General features: G+C 44.8%; 1 protein-coding gene across 3 annotated transcripts; it reads left to right on the forward strand.

Moving 5' to 3' along the window:
* Positions 1 to 975: 975 nt before the first annotated feature.
* On the forward strand, positions 976 to 24,999 carry NR1D2 (nuclear receptor subfamily 1 group D member 2). 3 transcript variants are annotated; one of them, XM_017827427.1, is made up of 8 exons: positions 976 to 1,190; positions 4,542 to 4,802; positions 6,724 to 6,812; positions 7,758 to 7,902; positions 9,484 to 10,100; positions 13,320 to 13,505; positions 17,326 to 17,536; positions 21,899 to 24,999. In XM_017827427.1, the coding sequence occupies exons 1-8, from the start codon at positions 1,175 to 1,177 to the stop codon at positions 22,093 to 22,095; spliced, it is 1,722 nt and encodes a 573-aa protein (XP_017682916.1). In that variant the 5' UTR covers positions 976 to 1,174; the 3' UTR covers positions 22,096 to 24,999. The 3 variants fall into 3 exon arrangements, with proteins under 3 accessions (XP_017682916.1, XP_017682917.1, XP_017682915.1); XM_017827428.1 differs by lacking the exon at positions 976 to 1,190 and adding an exon at positions 2,076 to 2,929; XM_017827426.1 differs by lacking the exon at positions 976 to 1,190 and adding an exon at positions 2,953 to 3,335.
* The last annotated feature ends 212 nt before the right edge of the window (positions 25,000 to 25,211 follow it).

The following is a 25,211-nucleotide window of genomic DNA, read 5'->3' on the forward strand; positions in this document are numbered from 1 at the left end:
AGCTTCATTTTGGGCTCTGCATTCCCTTAGTGGAGAGCCTTCCCCAATTTCACGTTCCCTTTATTGTTGTGGTGCATTTTCTTTGCGGGTTCCCTTTCGGGAGTGGGAGATGGGGATCCCAGCAGGGACACCCTTGCTCAGGTCCTCTAGGGGCGCATTCCTCTCCCGTTGCTGCGGCGCTGTGAACCAGAGACATCACTGCATGGTAGAAGATATTAGAGGCTGGAATGTCTCTGGGAGTGACAAAATCATGTCCTGGCTGTAAATAGGAGAGACTAAGATTGGAAGCAATAGCGTGATGGCCTCTCCCTATGACTGCATAGGGAGAGACTATGTCTGCAGCAGTGTGTGTGCACTGCCGAAGGGGGTCTCTCCCGGATTTTCCTTTTCCCCGGCAAAGGGAAAACATGCGGCTGAAGGGGTCTCTCCTAGATATTCCTTTTCCCCGGCAACGAGAAAACACGCGGCTGACAGGGGACGTAGTGCTGACAGTTGGAACTGGGAGCTGTCAGATGCTCGTGTCGGGATGGGAGCGAGCAGCTCGCCAGCTGCGGCAATCAGAGCGGTGGCATTTCCTGCCAGCGCTCGGCGGTGGAGCGGCTGACACACACCGCCGCCCCTCGCCGTGCCCCGCGGTGGGCGAGCGGAGCGCCGATTGCGGCGGCGGCGGTGGCGGTGACTCCAGCGGGGCTGCCCTGCCGCACCGCCCGGCCGGGGGAGGACACCCCCGCTCGGTGCGCTCCCCACCGCCGCCGCAGTGCCCCCCCACTCCCGCACGCTCCCGCCGCACGTGAGCGCTGCCGCCGGCGCGGAAAGTGTGTCACTGGGTGAGGGGGGCGGCCGGGGGCGGGGCGGGGCGGCCGCCGGGGCGGGGCGTGGCCGGGGCGGGGCGGGCGGCGGTGCCGCACTCGCTCTGCGCGGCTCCCCGAGAGCGCTTTTGTTGTAAAGGGGAGGGCGCCGCGGCGGGGACGTGCGCCCGCCGCTCTGACAGGCGACAGCGCGGCCGCCTCCCGCTCTCCCTCCCTCCCGCCGGCTGCATGTAGGGCTGCGGCAGCGGGGACACGGAGCTGGGAGGACAACGACCGAGCGGAGCCGCGCCGCGCCGACCGGAGCCGAGGCGGGTCCGGTGGAACCCAGCGCGGCGCCGCCCTTGCCCCTGCGGGAGGTGGCCGCCATGGAAGTCAGCGCGGGTAAGCGGGGGGCGGCCGCCGCGGGGGCAGTCGGGCGGGCTGCTCGGGGTGGTCCCGCAGGGCCGGGCGGTCGCGGGGGCGCGGGCGGGGTCGGTCCAGGGTGCGGTGGGGCGGGGGGAGCGCGGCGGGCGGCGGCGCTGCCCGGCCCCGGCCCCGCTGGTGGCCGGGACGGCCCCGCGCCGCCTCACATGGACCCGCCGGGCGAGCCATGTGCGCGCTGTGTTTACGTTCCGCGCGGCGCGCCCGCTCATTGGCCGCGCGGGGCGGTGACGCGCGCATTGCATAATAGCGGCGGGGCGGCGGCGCGGGGCAGCGGGCGGCGCGGACACGTGAGGCGCGCGGGCGGCCGCTGTTTTGGTGACCTACATTCGGGGCGGCGGCGGCGGCGGGGGCGCGCCGGGGACACGTGGGGCCGCGCCGCCGCTGCGGCGCCGGGCAGCCCCGCCCCCGCGGCTCCCGCGGCTCCGCCCCCGCCGCGGCGGAGCGCGGGGGGGTGGCCGGGGTCGGCGGCGCGGGGGCGGGGGGAGCGCTCGGGGTCGCGGGGGGACACGCGGTGCGGCCGTGTGCGGCGGCGGCGGCACGCGGCCCGTCCCGGTGCGCGGGGGCGGCGTTGTGTAACGGGGAGGGGGCGGCCCGGGGGCAGCGCAGGGCGGGCCCGGCGCTTCCAGCCCCGGCGCCGCGTGACCGCGGCAGGGAAAAGCCGCAGCCCCGGTGCGGTGGGATGGGATGGGATGGGATGGGGCGGGAGGGCAGCTGCGGGCACGGGGACCGCGGTCCTCGCTCCCTTCTCGCGTGGTTAACGAGGGAGATCGGCGGTGTCGGGGGTGCCTGCCGGGGAGCCCCCGCTGCCGCAGCGTCCTGGGGCCGGGTTCATCGCCCAGCCGGCGCGTCCCTGCGGCGGCACAGCTTCCCGGATGGCTGTGCAAATGAAATGCCGGCACGGCACGGTGCCCCCGCCTCCCTTCCCAAGTAAATCCCGCCAGGTAGAGCCCGAAGGGTCCTCGTCGCTCAGCCGAAGGTGCCTCCGCAGCAGCGTTAGCAGCGCGGCCCCGCGTAGCCCCAAGGACTCCTTTCACCGCCCTCCATTGGGTTCTCGAGGCAAAGCCAGGGCAATTCCCAGTCCCCACGCTGCCTTTTTCGCCGAACACCCCGGTATCCCCGTTCTGCAGAGCAGCGGCGTGCGTGTACACGTGTACGGGCACGCACAGAGGTCACTGTGTCTGTGCTCTTTGTTCTGAGATGTCACCCTGCGCTGTGTGAGAGATTCAACTTTTGACTGCTGACCAAACAAAACCAGAGTTCATAGGGAAGTGCAGCTTCTGAAATAAAAATACGGGGAACCTAGACTGTGACGCAGGCAAGACTGCCGGGCTCTCTAGGGTGCAGGAGCAGCCCAGCTATCTGGGGCTCCTCCGGCTTTCAGAAGAAGAGGGGTGAAACCATAGACACACTCATTCTGTGCTTCCGTATGACATTGGTGTTACCCCTGAGGAAAAAGAGAATCTCTTTTATGAGTAGGGTTTAAAGATAACGGGGCGCGGTGGCAGTGTGGAGAAATATGGAGTTCCCTGCAGGAGCTGTGCTGTGCTTGCGTGTCCTGGTCTGCCCCTTGCAGATAAGGATGGCGCCTGCTGAGAAACCAGGTGCCTCCCATGGACCAGGTGGACTGTGAGCTTTGACCTGGCACCTGGCAGAGGCGCGTGCAGCACCGGGGGATGGCACAGACCTTTGTCAAACAGGTGGTGTCTTAGCCTAGCACGGGTGTCTGAGGATGTCTCATTTCTCATGCTGTTGCTGAACCCGTGACTCCATTGCCAATCCTCCTTTCTCCGAAAACCTGATCCGGAATGCGTGCTATGCCGTGTGGAGGATTTCTTAAAAAATCTGTGCGAGAACAGCGGCTGTGGCAGGGTGTAGGGGCACCAGTGTCTGGAAACGTGAGCAGTAGTCTGTGTAGTGCACGTGTCACACAGCCCCTTAGTCTGACTTCTGCTGTGAGGCAGCTCTTCCAGGAGCTCCTGGGCTGCATGCTCTGTAGGGAACCTTTTCACCAAGGGTTTCCTTGGTAGAAAAAAGGTTAAAGAGGAAAAGTTGCTGCAGAGATGCTAAGAGGATCATTACAGCTGATAGAAGTATTTAAAATTTGTAAGTCAGAATTTCTCCCTGCAAGCAGTGATGTGTCCAGGGTTGTATAACACCACTGCCTTTATGTGTGGAGGTGATGGCTGATGTAAGGGGCTACAGCCCCAACCTGTAATGCCAATTCAGTTGATTGAGGACTCTACAGACACCAATGCTTTTTATCTCTAAAGGAAAGCAGTGCCTGGCCCTTTTTAAGTTTTTAGTTCTTACTGGCATGTGGAGTTCCTTGCTGCAATGTCATGGGTTGTCTGTGAAGAGACTCTACAGAGCAATAGAGGCATAAAACATAGATGATACCGAGTCTAATTTATTTAAACAGTTGCATGGCTATGGCTGTTGAAATTTTTGTGTGAAATATCAAATGATTTTATATTGACTTTTGAAATGCTGAGTCTTGGAGACAAACTCAAATGAAGCGCAAACAATGTCTCTTGCTTACAAGCAAGAAGGAGCCTGTGAAAAGCCAGAACTGCTCCCAGGTCTGCCTGAGGACAAAAAACTGTTTCATCTGAGGGATTCTCAAGTGCGTCAGATTGCAAGACATGGCAGGACAGACACTGTTTGCAATAGCAGCCTAGCAGTTGGAGTTCAGCTGCTGTTAGAAACACTACAAAGGCTTGCAATCGGACAAATGGCGTTCAGTAGGCTAACCAGGCTGCAGTGCTATTTCTTTCCCTTGCCCCCTTCCCTTCTGCATCATGAGCGCCTCCCAGCCCTTCCTTTCTGTGCCTCTGGCGCATAGCCTGCATGAAGGTTTTCTCTCTGCCCTATTTCTGTTGCTAACCTAGCTTGTTTGCATTCTGGCTCCACAGCGCTCTAAGATCCTGTCTTTGCTGTGGCTCCAGATGAGCTCTGCTCAGAGGGTGCCCAGGGAAACCTTCCCTGGGCAATCCCGTGCTGTCTCCCTGCTGCCCCATCCTTACAGCACCGTGGCTTGTTGCTCCATCTGTTGGTTCTGCCATTTCATCTTGGCTTGGATCACAGAAGGCTGATAAGACGGGAGAAGGGAATGGGGCAGACTGGGAGGTCAGCCATTGAACACGAATGGAGACAAACAGACTTGAGGGAGGGAGGGAGGAAGGGAGAGGAGTGCTCCCAGGAGCACGTAATGGCTGATCTGGTGGTGCTGGGTCACGGCATGGCTCACATGGCAGCGGTGCATGTCTGCTGGTTATGTCACTACGTGCCGCCTTTTTTTTCTTGCCTTAGGGGGTGTGATAGCTTACATCAGCTCTTCGAGCTCGGCATCTAGCCCAGCCTCATGTCACAGTGAGAGCTCAGACAGCGGTTTCCAGTCATCCTCTTCGCCTGTACCGTCTTCTCCGAACAGCTCCTCCTCAGAAAGCGGATGCAATGGCCGGAGCAGCGAAGGCTCTGATGGGGCACCGAAGAACGATCGGCTGGAGGAGACTGTTAAAACAAACCAGTCCAGTGTTGCTGGTTTGACAAAAGGCCATAATGGAGTCACAAGTATGTTTGGTGCTGGTTCCTTAAAACACCATTTCCCCCTTATATATTACAACCTCGTATGTTACAACCAGGTCTTCCGTGTGGCTTGTGGTGAAGGCACATAGCAAAGCCTCCATTTTTATCTTTTGGCATTATGTGTGTGGTAATACAGCTGGTGTTGCCATACAGATGCTAATAAGATGGAGATCCCATTGCTGCTGACTTCAGACAGTCCATAAATACAATTTGGCTTTACTTCAAATTTTCGTGAGGACTGATCTTAGTAAAATCAAGCAATTAAAAGGAAGTAATGAAACAAAGGTAATAGTAATCAGAAGTTGCCTTCAAGAGTATTTATGGAGCGGTCTTGGAAATCTGGTTTATCTGTTTTTTCATATGCTCTCCCTTGCCCCTTCACCTTTCCTTCCCCCCCAGTTTTGAGGAACAAAATAAATAAATTACCTGAACGTAATATTTACATAGCTGCAGTTTGAACAGTTATCTTTTTGATTCCAAGTCTTAATTTGTGGATGTAAAAAACAAAATACTTGTAAACTGGAACTAAAGGATAGCCTTTTAAAATGCATTTAACAATCTAACTTCACCTATTCGCTTCACACTTTTTTTGGTAATTGGAGAAGATCAACGGTAGAGAAGTATATTTGAACAGTTTTGGAAGGGTAGAAATCAAACTGAGCACTGGAATGAGTGATTCAGCAAACACTCGGCTGGAATTTAGTCTTTTGGAGGCTCAATTCTTTTATTGGCAGAATTGTTTTATTCTTTTGGATTGATACAAAGCTAGAATAAATATATAGCAGTTGTACCTTTAAAGGTTTGGTTTTTTTTTTAAGGTGTTCCTACCCTAAGTTCATCAAGAACCTTTACTTCTTCTTAAAAATTCCGTAGTAACTGGGTTTCTTGGTATCAGGGCAGAAGTTCCTGAGATGAAACCTCTGGTAAACTGTTCAAATGGATAGACAGATAGATAACACTTCTAGCTCAGTACTAGTTGTGTTAAAAAAAAAATAAAAATTGTGGTTTAGTTCTTTTTGAAAACCTTAATGTTTTAGTTCTTCTTTACAAATGAAACTCAAATGTCAAATAAGTTACTTTTCTGGTAGAATAGTGGGAGTATTTCCAGTTTTCTTTTGTATTAAGGTAACTTTGTGGCTACTGAAGTCACTAGTAAAATTCCTATTGGCTTTGGTGAAACCAGTGTTAGACCAGGACTTAGGACTTGCAATAAAATCTTTATTGACAAGCTGAAATAAAAAAGGTGGGGGAAAACTTAAAAAAATCAAACCATGAGCATATTTACAGGGCTGAGAAGGTATTTTTGAGTTCAAGTGTGCAAGCATGCCATTCTGGATATGCATTCAAATGAGTGGTCTTTACATATGTAGATGTGGCTGAGTTACTAGTCCTAAATTGTTATCAAGTAGGTAGAGTGTATGGCTTGCTTTTAATATATAATAAAGTGTCCTTTAATATTTCTGGTTTTTAAGAAAAGATGTTTATTCTCTGTTGGGGAAACTCTAGCCTTTTATAGGCTTACTTGTCCTGATGGAAAAAACAGATTGAGCCTGAACTTTAGTGGCCTAGTTAACTGAATGGTCCTTTTAAAAGTGCTTAAATGTAAGCAGACTTTCTTTTTCTACAGTTGAGTGCAGTGCTACTGTGATTGAAAGCCCATTGAATATGTGCTTTCTACCTATTCTGTTGAGTGCTTCATGTTTGTCTTTTCCCCCCTCCTTTGCCCTAGTACCTTCTGAATTGTTCGGTTTGGTACATTCTTGGTGTCTGTTCTTCTGCTGTACTTTTTCATATGTTGAGCTGACCTGATGTGTTTTGATTTAAGTCCAGGTTTTAAAAGGTGGAAACATGTTCCTGCAGTTGTCATTGGTTTTCTATATCCTTGACTTTTTTGTTCTGATTCTAGAATTTAATGGCATGGTTCTTCTTTGCAAAGTCTGTGGAGATGTCGCTTCAGGATTTCATTATGGTGTTCATGCCTGTGAGGGCTGCAAGGTGAGCTATATTTCTGCTCACCTTTCTGCTGCTGAAATGCTCAAGTTCTCCCCATTGGGGAAAAGGGGTGATACTTCCAAAAAAAGTCTGTGTATTTGTCTGTTAAATATGAGAAATTTCAGAAGTTGTAGGGAAGAGGCAAACCACTTAGCAATACACAGTATTTTCCAACCTCTGCAGTACTTTCTGTTCTCACCCCTTGTCCAATCCTGCCTGACCTGGAGTGCATGGCAGAGAACAAGAACTGGAGGCAGAGGTGGTAAGGACCAACCATGTCACGCAAGACATGTGCATGTTAATTGCATTAAGAGATAGTGGGTGTGGGTTGTCACCTGGGCTGGGGCACAGAACAAAATAGCTTTGGAAAAGCAATTCTTTACCACAGGGAAAGCCAGAACTGGGTGCTTCCATGTTCATGCATCACTAAATGTGTATTTTTCTGAATCTGTAACACTGCAAATGTTATGTTCTTTGAAGGAGTTTATCAGTTTAAGCGTTGTGTGAAAGAACCACCTTTGAAGGTCATATGGTGCAGCAGGATGGTTTTGTTGCCAAACTGCAGAGATTGGTGTCAAAAGATCTGATTTTTGACTCCCATATTTGTACTTGATGTCAGAGGCATTTGAGAGCATCTTACAAACTGTTAGTATAGTCTTAGAGGTAATACTGGAGATACTCAGTGCTGACTATGCGGGGAACAACTTAGCATTTTCTGTAATTAGAAATCTTAACTAGTTAGCATTATATACAGATCACACACAAAGGGGAAGTAAGTCTTGAGGAGTATCAAGTTCTTTAAAATCACTTGGGGCTGATGGCTCTGAAGCAGCTGATGAGAGACAGTGAGGTTTTCTGTGCTTGCAGAGAAGTGAATCTTGGCAGAAGAATTTGACATGTGCTGTAATGATAGTTGTGGGGCTTTTTTGTTTGTTTGTTTGTTTACAGGGTTTTTTCAGAAGAAGCATTCAGCAAAACATCCAGTATAAGAAGTGCTTGAAGAATAACAACTGCTCTATAATGAGAATGAATAGGAACAGATGCCAGCAGTGTCGTTTCAAAAAATGCCTGTCTGTTGGGATGTCAAGAGATGGTACGTTCCTGTACTGAGCAGGGATCCTCTGAGAGGGAATCTGCTGCCCACTTCAAAACTGATTGCTGAAGGTCTTAATGGCAGATAATGCAGCTAGCCCTGTTCTCAAGAGCAGGTTCACTGTCTGAGAACATTTAGATCAGCTTGCCTTCTTGCTCCATGACTCTCCTGGACTGGTAATGTAATACTGCGGACAGCCGCAGAGCTGTTCTCCTGCCTGTGGAGGCTGATGCAGTGGGATATGCTGCAGTGGTCTGTTAGGGGGATGGTTGTAACAAGTGCCTCAATTTTGTGTATCCTGCCTGAAGCTGAACAAGACTCATATTTTTTTTTTTTTCCCTCTTTTCTTTTGTTACTGTTGCTTTTTCAATGAAAGGGAATTCGGCCCAAGCTGATAGCTTTAGAGTAATTGCTACAGAGCCTAAAGAGTTAGGTTTGGGTGCCTAGGATGAGCATGTATCTGCTCTGTTCTTTTTCTTTCTTTTTTTCTTTCTTTCTTTTCTTGGAGGAAGAGGAAAGACAAGGAGGAAATATCAGTGTTGAGCTGTGTCTCTGACCACCTTGCTGGCTGTCCACTCCTTGTGACTTTTTAATACGTAATGCTGAAAGTGTAGTTCATTTGTCTGCTACAACTTACTGACACAAACCAGAACTCTTCCTTCTGTTTCACTTTTTAATTTTCTCTGGCTGTTTATTTCACAAGAACTAGGAATCTTGGGCTGTTAATAATTTAGTGGGTGGAGTGTTAAAACTTATTTTAAATAATTGTTCTGAGTTCTTGTCGTGCATAGGAGTTATTTCATCCCCTAGGCACTTATTTGCGCATAAGGTTGCACCTGCTTTAATGAAAGAGACTTAGTTACATTAATGATGGACTACTGCATGAACATAATTACATCAGTCGAAACTGGTTATAAGCCCTTGTGCAGCTGTGGTTGGACAGGGTGGTAGAGGCAGTTATAGATTCCCTAGGACAGGGTCAAAAGTGCTGCAGCCACAATGATGCCCGTCCCCTTGCCAGCAGAAAATGTCCTTGTCAAGGCAAAGTTATCAAGGAAATTTGCCAAGGTAAGCTTTGTTCAGCATTGATTCTATTGTTTTGACAAGTTATATAATTAGTCCTTGAGGACCTGTCTTGTAGGACTTCTATTCAAATATGATATGGACTGTGTTTACATTCAGTTAATTGTCAGCTCACAAAGTTGTGCTGATTTAATAGATCCAATCTTAAACTTAAAGCCCAACACTTCATCAATTAACACTACTGCGTGTATGCTCCATAGCCAGGTTTGAGGCAAAAGGGGACAAGGCTTTAGAGACTCTGTGCTTTAGAGCTGCCTTCTGTTTGTATGCAAACAACGGCATGCATTTCATACCTCACACCAGTCCTGGGCACTGGAAACTCCTTGACTTCACTGGAATATCCCTGCTGTAGTATTGGTGAGAGCAGTTAAAACCTTTTCTTAAAAGGCAAGATTTTTGGTTGGGGTGTGTGTTTTGTGTGTGTGTGTACCAACACTTTCAGAATTGATTTTTTTTTTTTTTCCCTTCCCACCACTTTCTATTTCTCCACCTTGGTAGCTGTTCGATTTGGCCGTATTCCCAAACGTGAAAAACAGAGGATGCTGATTGAAATGCAGAGTGCCATGAAGTCCATGATGAACAGTCAGTTCAGTGGCCACTTACCCAACGAAGCATTAACAGAACATCAAGACCAAGCACCTCAAGAAGACCTTTCTTCCAAGCCCAAACAAGAGCGGGATACCATCAAAAGCCCTTCTCCCCCTCCTACTGCTGACATGGCTAAGGAAGAAGTGATCGGGATGGTCACTAGAGCCCACAAAGACACTTTCATGTACAACCAGGAACAGTCCCAAAACCCTGCTGAGATGATGCAGCCCCAGAGTGGGGAGAGAGTGTCAAAGAACACCGAGCAGTACATCTTGAGCAGTGAGCACTGTGTTGGAGGCCTCAGTGGCCCTCAGTACCCTGAAAGGGAGCAGCACCTTGGTGGACAGTACAAAGGGAGAAGCACAGTGCATTATCCAAGTGGGCATGCCGTGTGCTTCACAAATGGCCACTGCATGAACTTCACCAGCGGTTATACTCAGCGAATGTGTGATAGGATCCCAGAAGATGGCTTTTCTCCAAACAAGAATACCACTTACTCCTGTAGCACTGGAGGAAGAATGCATCTGGTATATTGATATTAATTGCTTGATTTGACTTAGTGAAAGGCTTAGTGGTGGGTGTGATACAGCTGTGTCTTAGTAGTCAATGGAGCTGCACACAGTTGACAAAACTTCTGAAACTTAAAATATTGACATAAACTTGATAGCGCACATTGTCACAAAGGAGATAGTAGCTCAAGTTGTGCGGAGAATTTGAAATCATACAAGTGATGGGGTTTCTTGGCTCATTTTTTAGCTAACTGAAAGTAGGTGAACATCAAAGAGCATTGGTTAAAAAAAAATCAGGTTTTTTTAAAGTGAATTGACTTTGAAAAGAAAATAACACTTTATAAATGCCCCTTTTCACTCAATCCTTTTGAAGACTTAAAAATAATCTACACAGTCAGATGTACTGTATTTTCATTAAGTGTATTCAGAGCAAATTTCTGGGGTGAAACCCCAGGGCGAGGATTTCAAGCCAGCGCACACACTTAGCTAGTGTGTTCTAAAGTCTCTCTTGCTGGGTAGGCTGTTTTTTTGATGTTGGGGTTTTTTTGTTTGTTTTGTTTTAATGGGGTGCACAGGCTATGCATCCTTTTCACCCTAGAACATCTTCAGATATGAACAGAGGCAGGAGGAAGATGTGCAGCTAAACCACTTGAGAGAAGTTCAGGGTCTTTTCTGTAGGTCTTTTCTTGAGGACCTTAGATGACTTTACTAGAGCATTTTTTTCACTGAATTCTTAACAAGGATGTTTCCTGGTTTTTTGCATATGGTTGTCGGGTTTTTTGATTGTTTGGTTTTTTTTTTGGTCTTTCCTTTAACAGATCCCTCTCATTTGCCTTGCACCTGCTGTTTCTCTGCTATTCAGGCAACCAGTTCTGTAAGCCCCTTAAAATAGATTGTCCTTCTCTTTATCACTGCAACCGCCTGGGATGAGAGAACATAACATCCTCGTTCTCATCCTGCACTCCTGTTGTGAAGCGCGAGACCCTGACCTTTCTGAAGTACTTGAGCTGCTGGTGGTTTTCTTCCTCCTAGTTTATAAAGATCCTTCTCAGGTTCTTGAAGACCCCTGAAAGTTTCCACAGTGAAAGTGTTTATTTGTTGATTTTGCTGTATCTTCATGATGGTTTTTTCTGTTGGGGTTTTTTTGTGTGTGTGTGTGTTTTTTTTTTTTTTCCCTTTTTTGGCTACTGCATATATAGACTATGCCATCCCTAGGAGGGTCTGACCTTAATTGCAGACTCTGGGCACTACACCATGGCAAATAATAATAATTGCCAACCTTTCTTCCTTGCAGGGAAAGTATGTGGTGTCACTACGATGGCATTCTTGGCACTCCTGAGAAGCAGAGGTTAAACCCATCAGTATGGGCGGGCAGGGAGTGGTGCTGCCTTGCAGAGACTCAACCAGTCAGTTTGACCTGTGCATGGCAGCTGCAGGGAGGCTTTACACAGCCAACGATGAGGAAACAAAACTGAATCCAACAGAGCACTGCAGCTCCCCCTCCCTGCCCCACATCTCTGACATGAATAAGGGTTTTGCCTGAGAACTCAGTGAGATCAGGATCCAACCAAAATGAGTCAGTAGCAATAAGGGCATGTAATTAGGCTCTGAACCAGTATGGAGACAGATGTTCAGGGGTTTGATATTTTTTACTCAATACCCCTGTAAGCAGAAAAGCAGAACATGTTGTTTCTGAAGATGTTCTTCTAAAGAGAGCTGGTGACTATACATCTGACAACTGCTTCCATAGGAAGCCTGTCAGAGTTCAAGGAGCACCTGGCGACACTCTTAGTCATATGGCTTAGTTTTAGGTAGTTCTGCAAGGAGCAGAGAGTTGGACTCAGTCTTTATTAGTCTCTTCTAACCTGAGATACTCTATGACTCTTGGGCACAGGTCTGTCAAGACAGTGTAAACACAATGCCCAGGGTGGAGAAGTGGTAGTTTCCCTTTGAGACTGAGTGCCTGTGGGTAAAGCTAAACGATCGTAGGATTAGAAGTTATGGTGATTTTTGTGTCCAATGAGGAGCAGGAGATTCCTTATTTTCAGAGAGTACTGTATTTTTAACAATATCTATGTGGACCACTGCAGTATCACAAGCAGAGCAGTGATTAGCATCTGCCATCCTTCTGTTTGTATGCCTAGGCCTTTCCTTTTGCCAAAATATTGTATTCTTGTAGTCTTAGAACCTTCCACACAAAGATTTGCTAGGCAATTACCATATTCAAGATGCCCTGCCAAAACAGCACAGCTCTGAGGAATTGCTAATCTATTTCACAGTTTTTTCTTTGTTTTGCTGACATTATGTAGGATTACATACAACATTTAGGATGCTTGTGAGGAATACTTAAAAGGAATTCTCATCCTTGATGATGACAGGTGAAATGAATATTAAAAGGTTTAAACTTCATTAAAAGATGTGAATTTTAGAAAGCAGAACTGAAAATATCTCAGAGCTTCCGGTTGGGTCTTGCAGAGGGAATTTATTGGCAGTCAGCCTCGACTGATATGTCTGATCTCATTGTAATGGATTCAGACTTTCCTACTAAAAAATTGCTGTATATTTGTATAAAAGAAAGAGCATTTTCTTGTCCTGTGGCTGAGGAAAAATTGGAATACCAGTTCCTTGGTCATCCTCCTTCAGTGATACAAGTAAAAGAAAACTTGTAAAGGAAGGTTATCCTTGTAATGAGGGTGTAAACCTGTGACTCAGGAAACCAAGGCTCGCTTTCTTGCTCTGGTGTTGACACCTTTGTCATCTTGACTGAAGCACTTCAGTTGCCTGCAAAACAAGACAGATAGGAGAATGAATGTAGTCATGACTGTGAGATTGCAATCAATTGATTTTGAAATCACGATTAACTGTGAAATTACAGGGATAACACAAATAAGAGAAATCCTGCTGTCAGACATCAGTTGAGATCAGGGATGAATCGCATAACATTGGTTCAGTCAGATCTTTTGCAGTAAACGCTGTTGTAGTTTCCAAAGTCAGTAAATTTATGAACAACTTGCTGACAATCCACCATGGATTTTTTTTTGTTGGTTGGTTGGTTGTTTTAAAGGAAGGGGGAGAAATCCAGTTGCTTTGGGAGATGACTGAGGAATACTGATCTTTTTTCCTCTATATGTCATTATCACTAAGTTTTGTAGAAGAATAAAGTTGTTTCTTCCAAGTATTTGTCAGGATTCGGAGTGATATCTTTAAAAGTTGTTTTCTATGTTTTGTAAACATCAGGTCTGCCCAATGAGTAAGACTCCCCATGTGGACCCAAACAAATCTGGCCATGAAGTCTGGGAAGAGTTTTCCCTGAGTTTTACCCCTGCAGTGAAGGAAGTGGTGGAGTTTGCCAAGCGCATCCCAGGATTCCGAGATCTCTCCCAGCATGACCAGGTCAATCTTCTGAAAGCTGGGACCTTTGAGGTGAGACCACTGTGTGTATATTGTGAATCTGACAAGCTCTGCGTCGGTCTGACCCTGTAAGAACAAAACCAAATAGAAGTGGGTTACATCAGGTGAAACCAGCATGTTCATGAGTGGTAGCTCTGAGCTTTCCTCAAGGTGGTGTTGAAGGGATCTGTTTTGTCAGATCTTGGTGAACTGTCCCTCTTCCAACTAGCTCAAAACTGCTCAGCCCTTCTACCCATTCTTCTTCCCTGGACATTAATAAATGGGTAATTAGGGTTTTTTTGGTTTTGTATAGCAGTGGTTACACCTTTGCTTACTCTGAAGAACTGTAATGCATCCGGAAGGGTGGATAGTTTAGAAAGCTGTCTGTCAACTTACAAGTTTTGTTGAGAAATGTTTAACGCTCTCTGTGTCTTTCCTTGTGCCACTCTGCTTCCTGCCAAAGCCAGAGTATCTATCCTGACCAGTCACCACTAGCCTTTGGTGGCATCTGGGGGTGTCTGAACCTTCCATGTCTAATGCAGTAACAGTAGTAACGAGCTGTACTGCTGCATCTCTGGAGGTGCTGTGTGCCAGCTGCAGCCTGACTTACTCTAGCCTAATCCCTCTAGGTCCTCGTGGTTAATTTCATCCACTTGTGGTCATGACGTATATGTGCATTAGTGGTGTTAATTTGGAAATGATACCACAGAGCTTGGTGCTGTTTTATAATTAGTGACCTTCACAAGATGACCTTTACTTAAGGTTTTAGTTGTTCTTCCAGACCCTTGTGTCTGTTGGAGATCATACACATTTTGTAAATATTCAAATGCGAAATTTGAATTCAAATGTGCAATTTGAATATAGAGGGCCAGAGGAGCTGATATTACTGTGCTTTCCTGGAGAGGGTAGAGTTAGTGATGTCTTTGCTCTTGTTTACTTGATTTATTCTTTCAAAGAGGTGTGCTGGATTTTGGTTTTACCCAAACTGAAGACGTTTCTTGTGTAGTGTGTTGGGCATTTACACAGCCCAGTTCTAAGATGGATAATTGTTGGGTTGGAAGGTACAAGTTATACTGGAAGACTTGATGCCTGGAGTGTGTCAGTTTCTTTGTTGCTTTCATTTTGCTGTCCTGTATTTTTTTCTGTTGTATGTATTCTTGACCTTTTAATATTCATCTACAACTCCTGTGGCATAGAGGCTGTATTTTCACTTCTTCAGCTACAGTCTCTTACATGGCTGTTCACATTACACAAAAATGTTAGTTTCTTCCTCTGCTGTCCAGTACCCTCAAGGAGGGTGGAAAATTGGGCTTGAACTGTTCCTATAAAGTGAAGCCGAATCTTTCTGTTTTGCAAGTAAAATGTTTTGTCTTGGCCTCTCTTCACCTCAAGCTTTTCTCAGGCTTCATTCGTATGCTTTTTTTGCCAGTTACAAGCACTGCTGATAAGAAGGTTTCTATATCCAGGGGAATTTATAATAATGTATGGCTGCATGCTTGTCACTATTCACTTATTTATAAGAAACATTAATGATTTCTGTTAGTGAGCTAGTACTTGTAGTTAAAGGCCTATGTGGCCTCTTAGCAACAGAAAACAAAAAAAAAGTGATGCTGAAGAGCAGTGGGAAAAAAAACAAACACAACAGGATTAATGAATCCATTGCAATAGAGGCAGAAAGCATCTTGAAAGCCTGGTGCATACAAGGTCATTTCTGTTTTGTGGGTAACTGAACTGGGATGTTCCAATGTGTGGATGTTAATAGAAGAACCTGAGTAAAAGTGCTGCCTCCAAGCCTGGTGTGGTTGGCTTGGCACTGTGCTTCTTAGCAGCCCGTATTCAAGGAGCTGTTCATTTGAGGGTAAGAAGACACATGGAGACAATGTTGGTGCAGAAGCTGCATAGCTATATATATTCACACACGTGTAAGCTAAAAAGGTTTTTAGAACTGGGAGTACTGGGGAGCTCAGTGTGTTGTGGTGGCATTTGCATGGCTTCTATGACAGCCAGCTCAGAAAAAGCAGTGAGTGTAAAATAAGGAACTTCACTGGTTTTCAGTGGGCCCTCCCCCACCTTCCCTCCAAATGTAGTTGATGGTAGAGCTAGCAAGTCACTACTCAAATAGATCCATTTGAGTAGTGACTCAGCTTCTTGGCAGACTCACAAACCTGGTCATTTAACTACAGGTGGTAGGGAAGTGAGCAAGGAACCTTCAGGTGTGGAGGTTTTTATGTGCTTATGTTGCTGTGATTGAGTGATAGGATTGATCAGGTATATCCTAAGCATGCACAAATAGGAGTCTGGCTTGAAGTGAAATGGAATGAATCAATCCTGTGCTATGCCACAGTCAATTCTTCCTTAGGTTAGAATGGTGACATTGAAATCTATAGGTGAGCTCTTTGCCTTAGTATAAGTCAACACAACTTTATGAGCTTCAGTTTTGAATACTAGTGTTAATACTGGCTGTTCATTATTTAAAGTTTGTTTCTAAAGCCCAGATCTGTAGGGAGAGTACCGTTTTGAACTGAAAGGTTGTTGAATACCTGGTGGGTCTGTGCTAATGCACAAGTTCAGCTTTGTCTGTTTGCCCTTTGTCTTTCTTTGTTGTATTCTGAGGGCTTCTGCATCTAGGTTTCTGCACTCTGTAGTTAATGTCAGCACAGGACATATAGCTTAGCTGACAAAAGTGAATAGTGCATAGTGCTCATGTGTCCATCAAGGTTGCTGCATGTCATTTGGCTGTTAAAATTTAGGTGCAGGTCATGGGATGTGCATGAGTGGTATTTGAATTCTCAAACATTTTCATTTGGTTTGAACATTCCTGTTTTTAAGCTTGTCAAAGACATTAGGCTTTGAAACCCTGGTTCTCCTCTCACCTGTAGTAAACATTTAAATTAATGCAGTTATGTAGGTTAAGTGAGAAGAGACAGCTGTCACACCAGGAGATTACAGTGAGTCTGAAGTTTTAACCAATGCCAGTTGGTTCATTTTCTCCAAATAAGAAGGCTGTTCTGTGTAACTTAAATCTTGAAAATGTAAATAAGGTTGTTGAACATGAGCAAATGGAACTTTACAAGCCATTCCAGAGGGAAACTTTTCACAGTACGACTGACAAACCACAGGAGAAATTTCAGCCCAGAGGGGTAAGTTTAGCTCACATCAGCTGCTCCAGCCCTGGTGCTTGTAGCAAAGGGGTATTCCCAGCTGCTACAGACCAGGTGCCATCTCAAGCTGTGCTTCCCTAGCCTTTCAAAAGCTGAAAGCCACACATGTGGCTCCTTTCTACCAGAGCTCATTAGCATTCCTGTGGGTACAGTGATGCGGCATGGTACTTTCCCAAAGAATGCCTAGGGGGCCTGATCATGAGGTGGTGAAAATCAGCATTATTTCTGTATAGCTACTCCAATTTGTGCCAAGTGAGAATCTGGTTCGGTACCTTCATTTTGCTCCTCATGAGTGTGGCCAAAAAAATGTTTCTTTTAACGCTCTGTATGCCTTTGGCTGTTGAGTAGCTTAAGCAAGTTGTCCTACTGGCATATTTATGAATGACATGGTCTGTGTGGCTCAGACTGTCTGAGGTTTAAATTTTAATTTTCCTCCCTTTAATGTGCTGTATCCCCTCCCCTGCATCCACTCGCTAATTTTGCCAGTTGTTTGTTTCTCTTAGATTACTGGGCCAGAGCATGCACTGTGTATTACAGCTCAACAGCATGCTGACAGTTTCTGTATAGAATGCTTGTAGAGCAGTTAATGAGACAGTTTGAATGATGTTAAAAGGTTTAGTATTTTTCTTTGGCTTTTCTAGAAATGCACTTGCATTTATCTGTTTTTGTTGGTGTTTTTTTTCTTTCACCAGGTTTTAATGGTACGATTTGCATCTTTGTTTGATGCAAAGGAACGTACAGTCACCTTCCTGAGTGGAAAGAAGTACAGTGTGGATGACTTGCATTCAATGGGAGCTGGTGATCTGCTCAACTCAATGTTTGAATTTAGTGAGAAATTAAATGCCCTGCAACTTAGCGATGAGGAAATGAGTTTGTTTACAGCGGTTGTCCTGGTATCTGCTGGTAAGGAGAGAAAGTTAACTTGCATCTTTGTCAAGATTTGAATGTGGCTCTCTGTTAAAAGTTTTCTGTAAAATGTATAGCCTGTTATTTCATGTCGAAGTGCAATTGAGTAGGTTTTAAGCTATTAGCAGCCTGTAATCTACTTTCTACATACCTAGTCTTTCTAATATTGCCTTTTGAAAAAATGTGACGATGGGGTTATGTTTTCCTGCTGCTTTCTATAGAATGCAAAACCACATCTCATAACTGCCCTGTGGCCATTTAGGTGGTATTTGTCTGACTCCTCTAAGCTTCACAGGACAGCATCGCTGAAATTACTCCTGACTTGCACAGCATAAGTCTTTAGAGAAGGTGGTATTTTTACTTCCAAGTATTGTCATTTAAGTTTACTGTGTATTTTACTTAAGTCTAAATCCAACAGTTTGATCTCTGCCTATGTCAGCAAGAAAGCCCTGTCATCTGCATCATGACCTCTTACCACTAAAGGCCTGCCAATCCACTGACATCTTCACTGGCCTCCTATCTTGTTTCAGTCGCTGGATATACAGAACACTCTGGCCCAGATTCAAAGAAGGATTAAGCACCTACTTCTGTAGTATTATCTCAAGCCTCAAATTAGGCACATTAGCTCTGCATATAATGCCTGGAATATAAGATGCAGAATCCCTGCTTGCAGTTTAAGAAGCTTTCTAGAGGTAGGTAGCAGGAGTGCTCCTAGGGCCTATTTAGACAGCAAGCCAGCAGTTGGGGAGCACTCAAGCCCTTGAAAAAGTGCACCTCTTTCACATGAGTGATTCAGCCCCATGTCTTTCTTATCAGGCAGGGGCACCCCAGGCATGGTGCTGTAGGCACTTGAAGCCTCTGTAAACAAGGTAGGACAGTTCAGTCTAACAGCTTTGTGCGTGGCTGAACTGAAATGTTACAGCACAGGAGGGGGCAGCTGTTGCCTCTTCAGTCTGTAAGCCATGATAATGAGCAAAGGGTGGCACAGAGCTTGAAGAGCCAGAACAAATGTCAGTGTGAAGGAGGTGTGGGACTGTAATCTGTTAGTGAAAATGTTCAGGTAGCAGAGAGAAACCTGGAGTATTAGTTACTATTCCAGACTCTACAAATTTTATCCTTTTTTGACAAGAACTGGAGGCAACCTTTAAAATAAGGACTTTTCCCTTCTTGTGCAATGTAACTAGGCTTACAGCCGCTCTTCTTACTTGCTCAGCTACTGGGTCCCGGAATATCACAATCTCCCTGCCAACTGTTTTTAATGTAAATTGCTGTATTTGTTCTGTTAAATGTTCTTTTAGCACAGAGTCAGGCCCCCTAGCCTTTTAAGCAGTGCTCTGATTGCTGGCTCCCAGTAGGGATTAGCTTATGGATGGTATGTAACGTACAGCATGTAATGTCAGAGCTGTGCAACAGGTATTCAGGCTTCTTGCACAGCTGAGGATTTTTCAGATCATATTTTTTTAGGACATTATTGCTACCTATCTTAGCTGCCTCGTGATCTGCAGTCTAATCACAGCCTTCCTGGACATCTTCACTAAATACTTCTAGGGTTTTATAAAGTACAACTTCATTAGTCGATGTTGGAGCTGTATTCCAGACACAACAGTAACCTTGATGTTTACTGTGAGGTCAGAAATCTCAGGTAAACTTTACTCTGTAGCTTGTGACTGGATTGAAATGCTGCAGTCATTCCTTTGTGCAAGTAAGTGAGCAAGCTTCGTGCTCGAGCAGGTACCAAAGAAGAACAGAAGTGCCCCCAACAGAGCTCCTGGGGAAGATGCTCTCAGTGTGAGTGCTTACCAGGAGGAGAAGGCGCCTGTAGAACTGAAAGATTGTGGGCATCTGTTGATTAAACAGATCTTGAAAGACAAATCCCCTGCACCCCACTCTTCAAGGAGGGATGTAACGCAAAGAGTCGTTTTCCGTAAGGGGAGGTGGAGCACAGTTAAGAGATGGAGGAAGAATTGAAGAACAGGATCAGAGAGAATGACATGGAGATACAAGCAAAGGCAAAATATGCCATAAATGTAAGAAGAACTGAAGGTGGAAGAAAAAGGCTGTTAAGACTTCTTCATTTCAGAATAAAAGTTATTTAAGAGGAGATTGAAAGGGAAGAGAGCAGTCAAGATTTATATCAGTTCCAAGAGCAAACAGGAGTGTGACTGTTGAATACTGATTAGGTGATCCAGAATACAAAGTAGCATGGTGCACAACTTAAAAATCTTCTTAAAAGACTTTCAGTTGCTTAAAATTAAGAAAAAACCCAAAACCACCAATGGAAAAAAAGAAGTAAGTCTCTAAGTAGTGCTAGTGGGGAGAATGCCTGTCAGAAACATTTCCACGTAACACTGGATGAATAACCACTCTTACGAGGGATATTTAGAATATGCAAAAGAAGCAGGGACAGTAGCAAGGACTGCGTGTAACTCTGTACATCCTCTTGTTTTCACGTCCTATGGAAAAGAAAGAAAAGGCAGGGTCCTGCTTGGGTGGTGCTAAGGAATTACTTTGGTACCATTCTAAAACTGAAAGAATGCTTCACCTCTGGCTTCAGTGAGCTGGATGTAGTGAAGAGGGAGGGGAGATAGCAAGGTGGATCATGGGCAGTGAAGAAGGAAAAAGCAAGGTAGAAGCGAAGCTTGAAAGAATGTGGTTCATGCGGGTCTAGAGACTAGATAAAACCTTAACTAAGGGTCATGCACTGTGGTAGAAGAATAGAAAATACACACCCTCTCTTATTCTCTCTTACTGGAGTAGTACTAACAAACTCTTCTGCTGGCCACTGGGAGCAACTGGAAGAAGTCTGAGAGGGAGAAGAAAGACTTGGACTAATTGAAGGAGAGGAGACTACATTAACTTGCCTGAGGCAGCCAGGAAAGGTTGGACTGCATTCTTCCACCTTCAGAAGCAAGGCAGTACCATTGTCACTGTACAGAGCTCTTGAGAAACTCCATCGGACACATTCTGTGCAAATGTTGTCATACCTGCTTGGAATAGAGCAACCTTTTGTAGAGCACAGGGCAAGCAGAAATAATTGTTTAATCAATAAAGGCAGAGAGACGTCTCTTCACTCATGTTACCTTGAACAGCAACTATCAAACCTTAGAGACAATCTTCACAGAGTGGAATTGTTTGGTAGTAATCAGAGCTCCTAATTGTTACAGTAGAAGATTCTAGAACAGTTTTCCTAAGGGAACAAAACACATTAACTGCTTCAAGATGCATCCTTAAGTGGATTATGTAATAATTTTTCCCATAGCAGTTGGGAAGTGTACTGAATAGTCCAGGAGGACTTCCTAGGCTCTGTTCAGCGGAGCAGTCTGATTGGATTGACACTGACAGCATAAGGAAGGGATTCCCACTCTGACTGTACGATCTGACTCAGTGTTACTCCAGAAAGCTGTTGTCATTCCATGTCCCAGTTCTGCAAAGTGCTTAAGTACATGTACACATCAAAGCACGTTTCTGTTCCTGTCCGTCACATGGGTATGTACGTGCCCTACTGAATTTACATAGTATTTAAGAAAAGAGTCTACAGCTTGGAAAAAAACAGCTGCTGTTCATGGTTATTAGGTGAGATGTTTTACTTAAAAATTCATACTTTTAAGCTGCTTACTTAGGTTCCACCTAAGGATACCAGGTGTGTTCTTAAATACAGCTCTCTTGAAAGAGATGCTTCAGGCGTGGGGTGAGTGCAGTATGTGAAAGCATAATATTTATCTTGATGTTGACATTCTTCTTTTCCTCAGTTGGGAGTTTTTGGGTGCCTCATGTTTCAATTTGTAAGTGCTTCAGAACATGCTTGGAAATAGTGCCCGCTTGTATCAAGGCTTGTACTCCCTTTGCCACTGAGGATCCCACTGTGCAGATATGAGTGTGGCTTGTCCCGAGTGGGAATTTCCTCCTCAAACCTCCAATTTAAGTTTAGGATTCTATGTCCAGCTTTGAGAAATGTTTGAAATTTTTAGTTTCATGTGCCCTGTCTCTCTCCTTATGTTGAAAGTTGTGATTCAGCAACATATTTAAGTGTGTGCTTCAATCTGTCCTTTTCTGGACATATGGATATGGGATTACAGAAGTGGTGATTGAGTGCTGCCAGTTTGGCATGAGCTTCCTTAACTTGCAAAGATAATCCTAAATAATGTTTGAAAGACTTTTCAGTATATGGATTTGAAACTTCTGGCTTAAATATCTAATTTTTCTTGTGCTTGTTAATTGGTGAGTGATTCTTGCAATGCCTTTATGTTGCGAACTACATCTGTTCAGTCTTTTTTTTGTTTCTTTTTTTTTTACCCCCACCCTCCTGTTTTTTAATTTCTCTCTCTCCCTCTCTCCTCCTCACCCTGCCCTTCTGTATAGATCGCTCCGGAATAGAAAATGTCAATTCTGTGGAGGCACTTCAGGAAACACTAATCCGTGCATTAAGGACCTTAATTATGAAAAATCACCCAAACGAAGCCTCTATTTTCACAAAACTTCTTTTGAAATTACCCGACTTGCGTTCCTTAAACAACATGCACTCTGAAGAACTGTTGGCCTTTAAAGTTCACCCATAGGCCTTTAGGTCTCAATTTGTACTTGGACTTGCCTCGTGTTAAACTGTTTTGTGCTAAAATATGTATTTATACAGTTGTACCACTTGTTGGAGAGAGTTCACAGACTGTGAACAGTTGATAGCTGTCCCATAACCATGCAATAAAGCTTTGGCAGGTGCTTTCAGCTAACGACGGCACAGCATTCGGAGTCCTCCAAGGCATCCAGACCCAGCTGTGCCACACTTCTGCAGAAGAGGTTGCAATGAGCCCGCGTAAATATGGACTGTTCTTTCATTTAGAAAAAAAGAACCGCCACTGCCCTCTCACATAAACTGAACGCAAAATAACTGTGTGCATACGGAGCGTGGAATGGGGTGGGAGCAATCCTGTGCTAATAGGAAAAAGGAAGAGCTGATTTAATTGGTCTTTCACTTATCTAATAGATGTATGTCTGTGTCTCTTGATAACTCACTCATGGTTTCACTGCTGTTATTCCATTAAATGCAATGGAATGATTTCAGCCTGCACCAACTCTTCACCGAGCGTGTGTTCATGCCATGTGTATATAATATAAATAGTTAAGTAGTGAGTGTTTATGGCTATATAAAGTACAGAGTTGTGTGTATATATGTGTATGTATATAAATAGTTCTATACATAAAGTATACATATAATTTCTTCACAATATTTTAAACTGTGAAGGAATTTAAACTTAAAACAGAAGGTGATCTATGGAAAGAACCAAATAGATGCACTTTGCATATTGCTGAACTAATTATCTGAGCATTTTTTAGAAAACATCGAATTTGCATTAATATGCTGTGTTTGTTAATTTAAAAAAAAAACAAAAACAACCAAGAGTGGCACTAAAGAGTCAGAGTCAGATTCAACTTCCAAAAGGGGCTTGTAGAGAATCTCAAGTGGAGATGATCGGTTGCGGCACTAATGAGATTGATTGTCCATTGCCACTGAGGTTCTTGCGTTCTGATAAAGGTTAAAGAAGCACTAGATGCTCTTCAAAAACTTCAGCACAGCCAGAAAGAAATTATCAGATGAATAACAGCATGTATCAGAGAAAAAAAAATGGGAAAAATGTATCCATGGTTGCGTTTGGGTGTATGTGTGTTCTGTGACTGTTTATTTCTTGCAATACATCATTTTGCTGCTTCATTGCTAAATGAGAATTGAAAAAAAAAAAAGTGAGATTTCCCCATGTCTTTTCACCATTTGGGCTTTGTGGTTCTCATGCTTGTTCTTCTGGAGCTCTCTATTGGTGCGTGTGCATGTGAGTGTGTGTGATGTGCACAGAAGGTGCACTGGATGGTCTGGATTTTTTTTCTTAAAAAAAACACCACAAAAATCAACCAAACAAATGGGACTTTTTTTTTGTTGTTTATGCCAGTAGCAAATTACAAAGCAGATTCTTAAGGCTTAAGATTCTGCTGCTTTTCCATCTAGGAAAGTGGCTCTCTGTGTTTTGTTGTTTTTTTTTTTTTCATTTGTAGCAAGGCCTGGCACCAGAAAAGAGAGATTAAAAGAAGTCAAAGCAGTTGTGTTAATTAGTTATGTTTCTGTTTTGCTAATGTGGGAAGAAGATGCAGCATCACCCTTGTGTTTAGTTAACTTGCCTTAGAGGTAGCTCTCTGGGTCTGTAGTGTTTGGTAACACTACTCTGGAGGGAGGGACCTCTCCGTGTGTTACTGCATCGAGATGTACGTGGTCGACGCCAGGACCCAGAAAGCCACCAGGCTGCGGAAGCTCCTGTTTGCACCACAGTGGGTTGATGGGAGCCCTCATGCCTGCAGTAGAGCTGGAGCAGGAGCAGACCTCTGCCTGTCCCTGAACATCAGGAGTTGGGATGGATAGAGGGGTGGCTTGCACTCTGCTGTGCTCAGGTTGTCTTCGGGCTGGAGATTACCCCTCAGAAAGGAGTAAGAGGGTGAGAGCAGGAAGAGGGCAGGTGCTTGAGTAAGAGGTGGGCAAAATTCAGCTGTAGCCTTGACTAAGGAACAGAAGATCCCACCCTTTCCCTTCCTCTGCAGCTGCTGCAGGGAGAGCTGTCCTGCTTCAAACTGCTTTAACCACTGGATAATGGCCCCTTAATACATAAAGTTTTGCTACCCAAATGTACTACTGGGGCATGTTGTCCTAATTTCTGTTAACAGTCTGCATCCTACCAGTATTATTTGTTTGAGAGCTTCACTGAATTATGCATTGAACCATTCAGACTTTAGAAAGGACACAGTCACATGTTTTATATTATTTAGGAGCTGAAATTACTTCTTTGTAGATCCCGTTTCACACATGGAAAGTACAGTTAACCCTTGGTTGTTTTGGGAGGGAAGGAGGCTTCATACAGAGATTGCCACCCTACAACTATGTTTTGTTGTGTTTTGTTTTATTTTTTTTCTTCTTAAAACTGTATTATTAAGCCTTTAGGAATGTATAACCAGGACTGAGTAATTACTGCTTATTAAATTTTTTAGTTAGATTGACCATGTATGCCTATAGGTAGATATTCTAACTTGTGCGATTTCATTGAAAATAATCTTCCTGTACATAATGGAAAAACTCACATAACAGAAAAAAAAAAGCCCCAAACAGATTGACTGAACAAAAAGCTAATTAAAGAATGGTTCAAAAGTGATCCATGTGTTACAAACACTAGCTGGACTCTTAGAAGAAAATCTAAACTTATTGTGTTAGCTGTGTATTGTGAGCTCTTCTTTTACTGTGTCACTGGTTATACACTTGTTAAATGCTGAGATAATAGACTTCATGCCAGGCATTTGAGTACTGTAGATTGGGTCATTGCTGAAAGATTAATGTACTGTATGACTTAAATGAAATTTTTATTCTCGATTTTATTCTTGATTTTGTTCTTGTTTTAAAAGATTAAATATGGGCATTATGTCAGCAAGCTAAACTTGTGTTCCTGTGTCCTTTCTGTTTCTCTGAACGAAATCTGGTGGGGAGGACAGCACGCTGAGATGAACAGAGCAGAAGTAATGGATGAGAACATCAGCTGCTGTAAGGTCACAGAGGCGCTGCGCTGGTACACAGTGGCAGGGAGCCGGCACCTCGGTCTGCCTGTGATCCTGGTCTGGCTTGCCAGGTGGTTGGATGGAGTTTTCTGGT

The sequence above is a fragment of the Lepidothrix coronata genome, unplaced genomic scaffold (genome assembly GCF_001604755.1).
Source record: "Lepidothrix coronata isolate B3197 unplaced genomic scaffold, Lepidothrix_coronata-1.0 Scaffold139, whole genome shotgun sequence".
Taxonomy (NCBI): Eukaryota; Metazoa; Chordata; class Aves; order Passeriformes; family Pipridae; genus Lepidothrix; species Lepidothrix coronata.

Coding starts and splice junctions, on each gene's coding strand:
- NR1D2 (XM_017827426.1), top strand. CDS start 3,293: ATGCTAAGAGGATCATTACAGCTGATAGAAGTATTTAAAATTT. Junction 4,803..6,723: donor AGGCCATAATGGAGTCACAA/GTATGTTTGGTG, acceptor TTCTGATTCTAG/AATTTAATGGCATGGTTCTT. Junction 6,813..7,757: donor ATGCCTGTGAGGGCTGCAAG/GTGAGCTATATT, acceptor GTTTGTTTACAG/GGTTTTTTCAGAAGAAGCAT.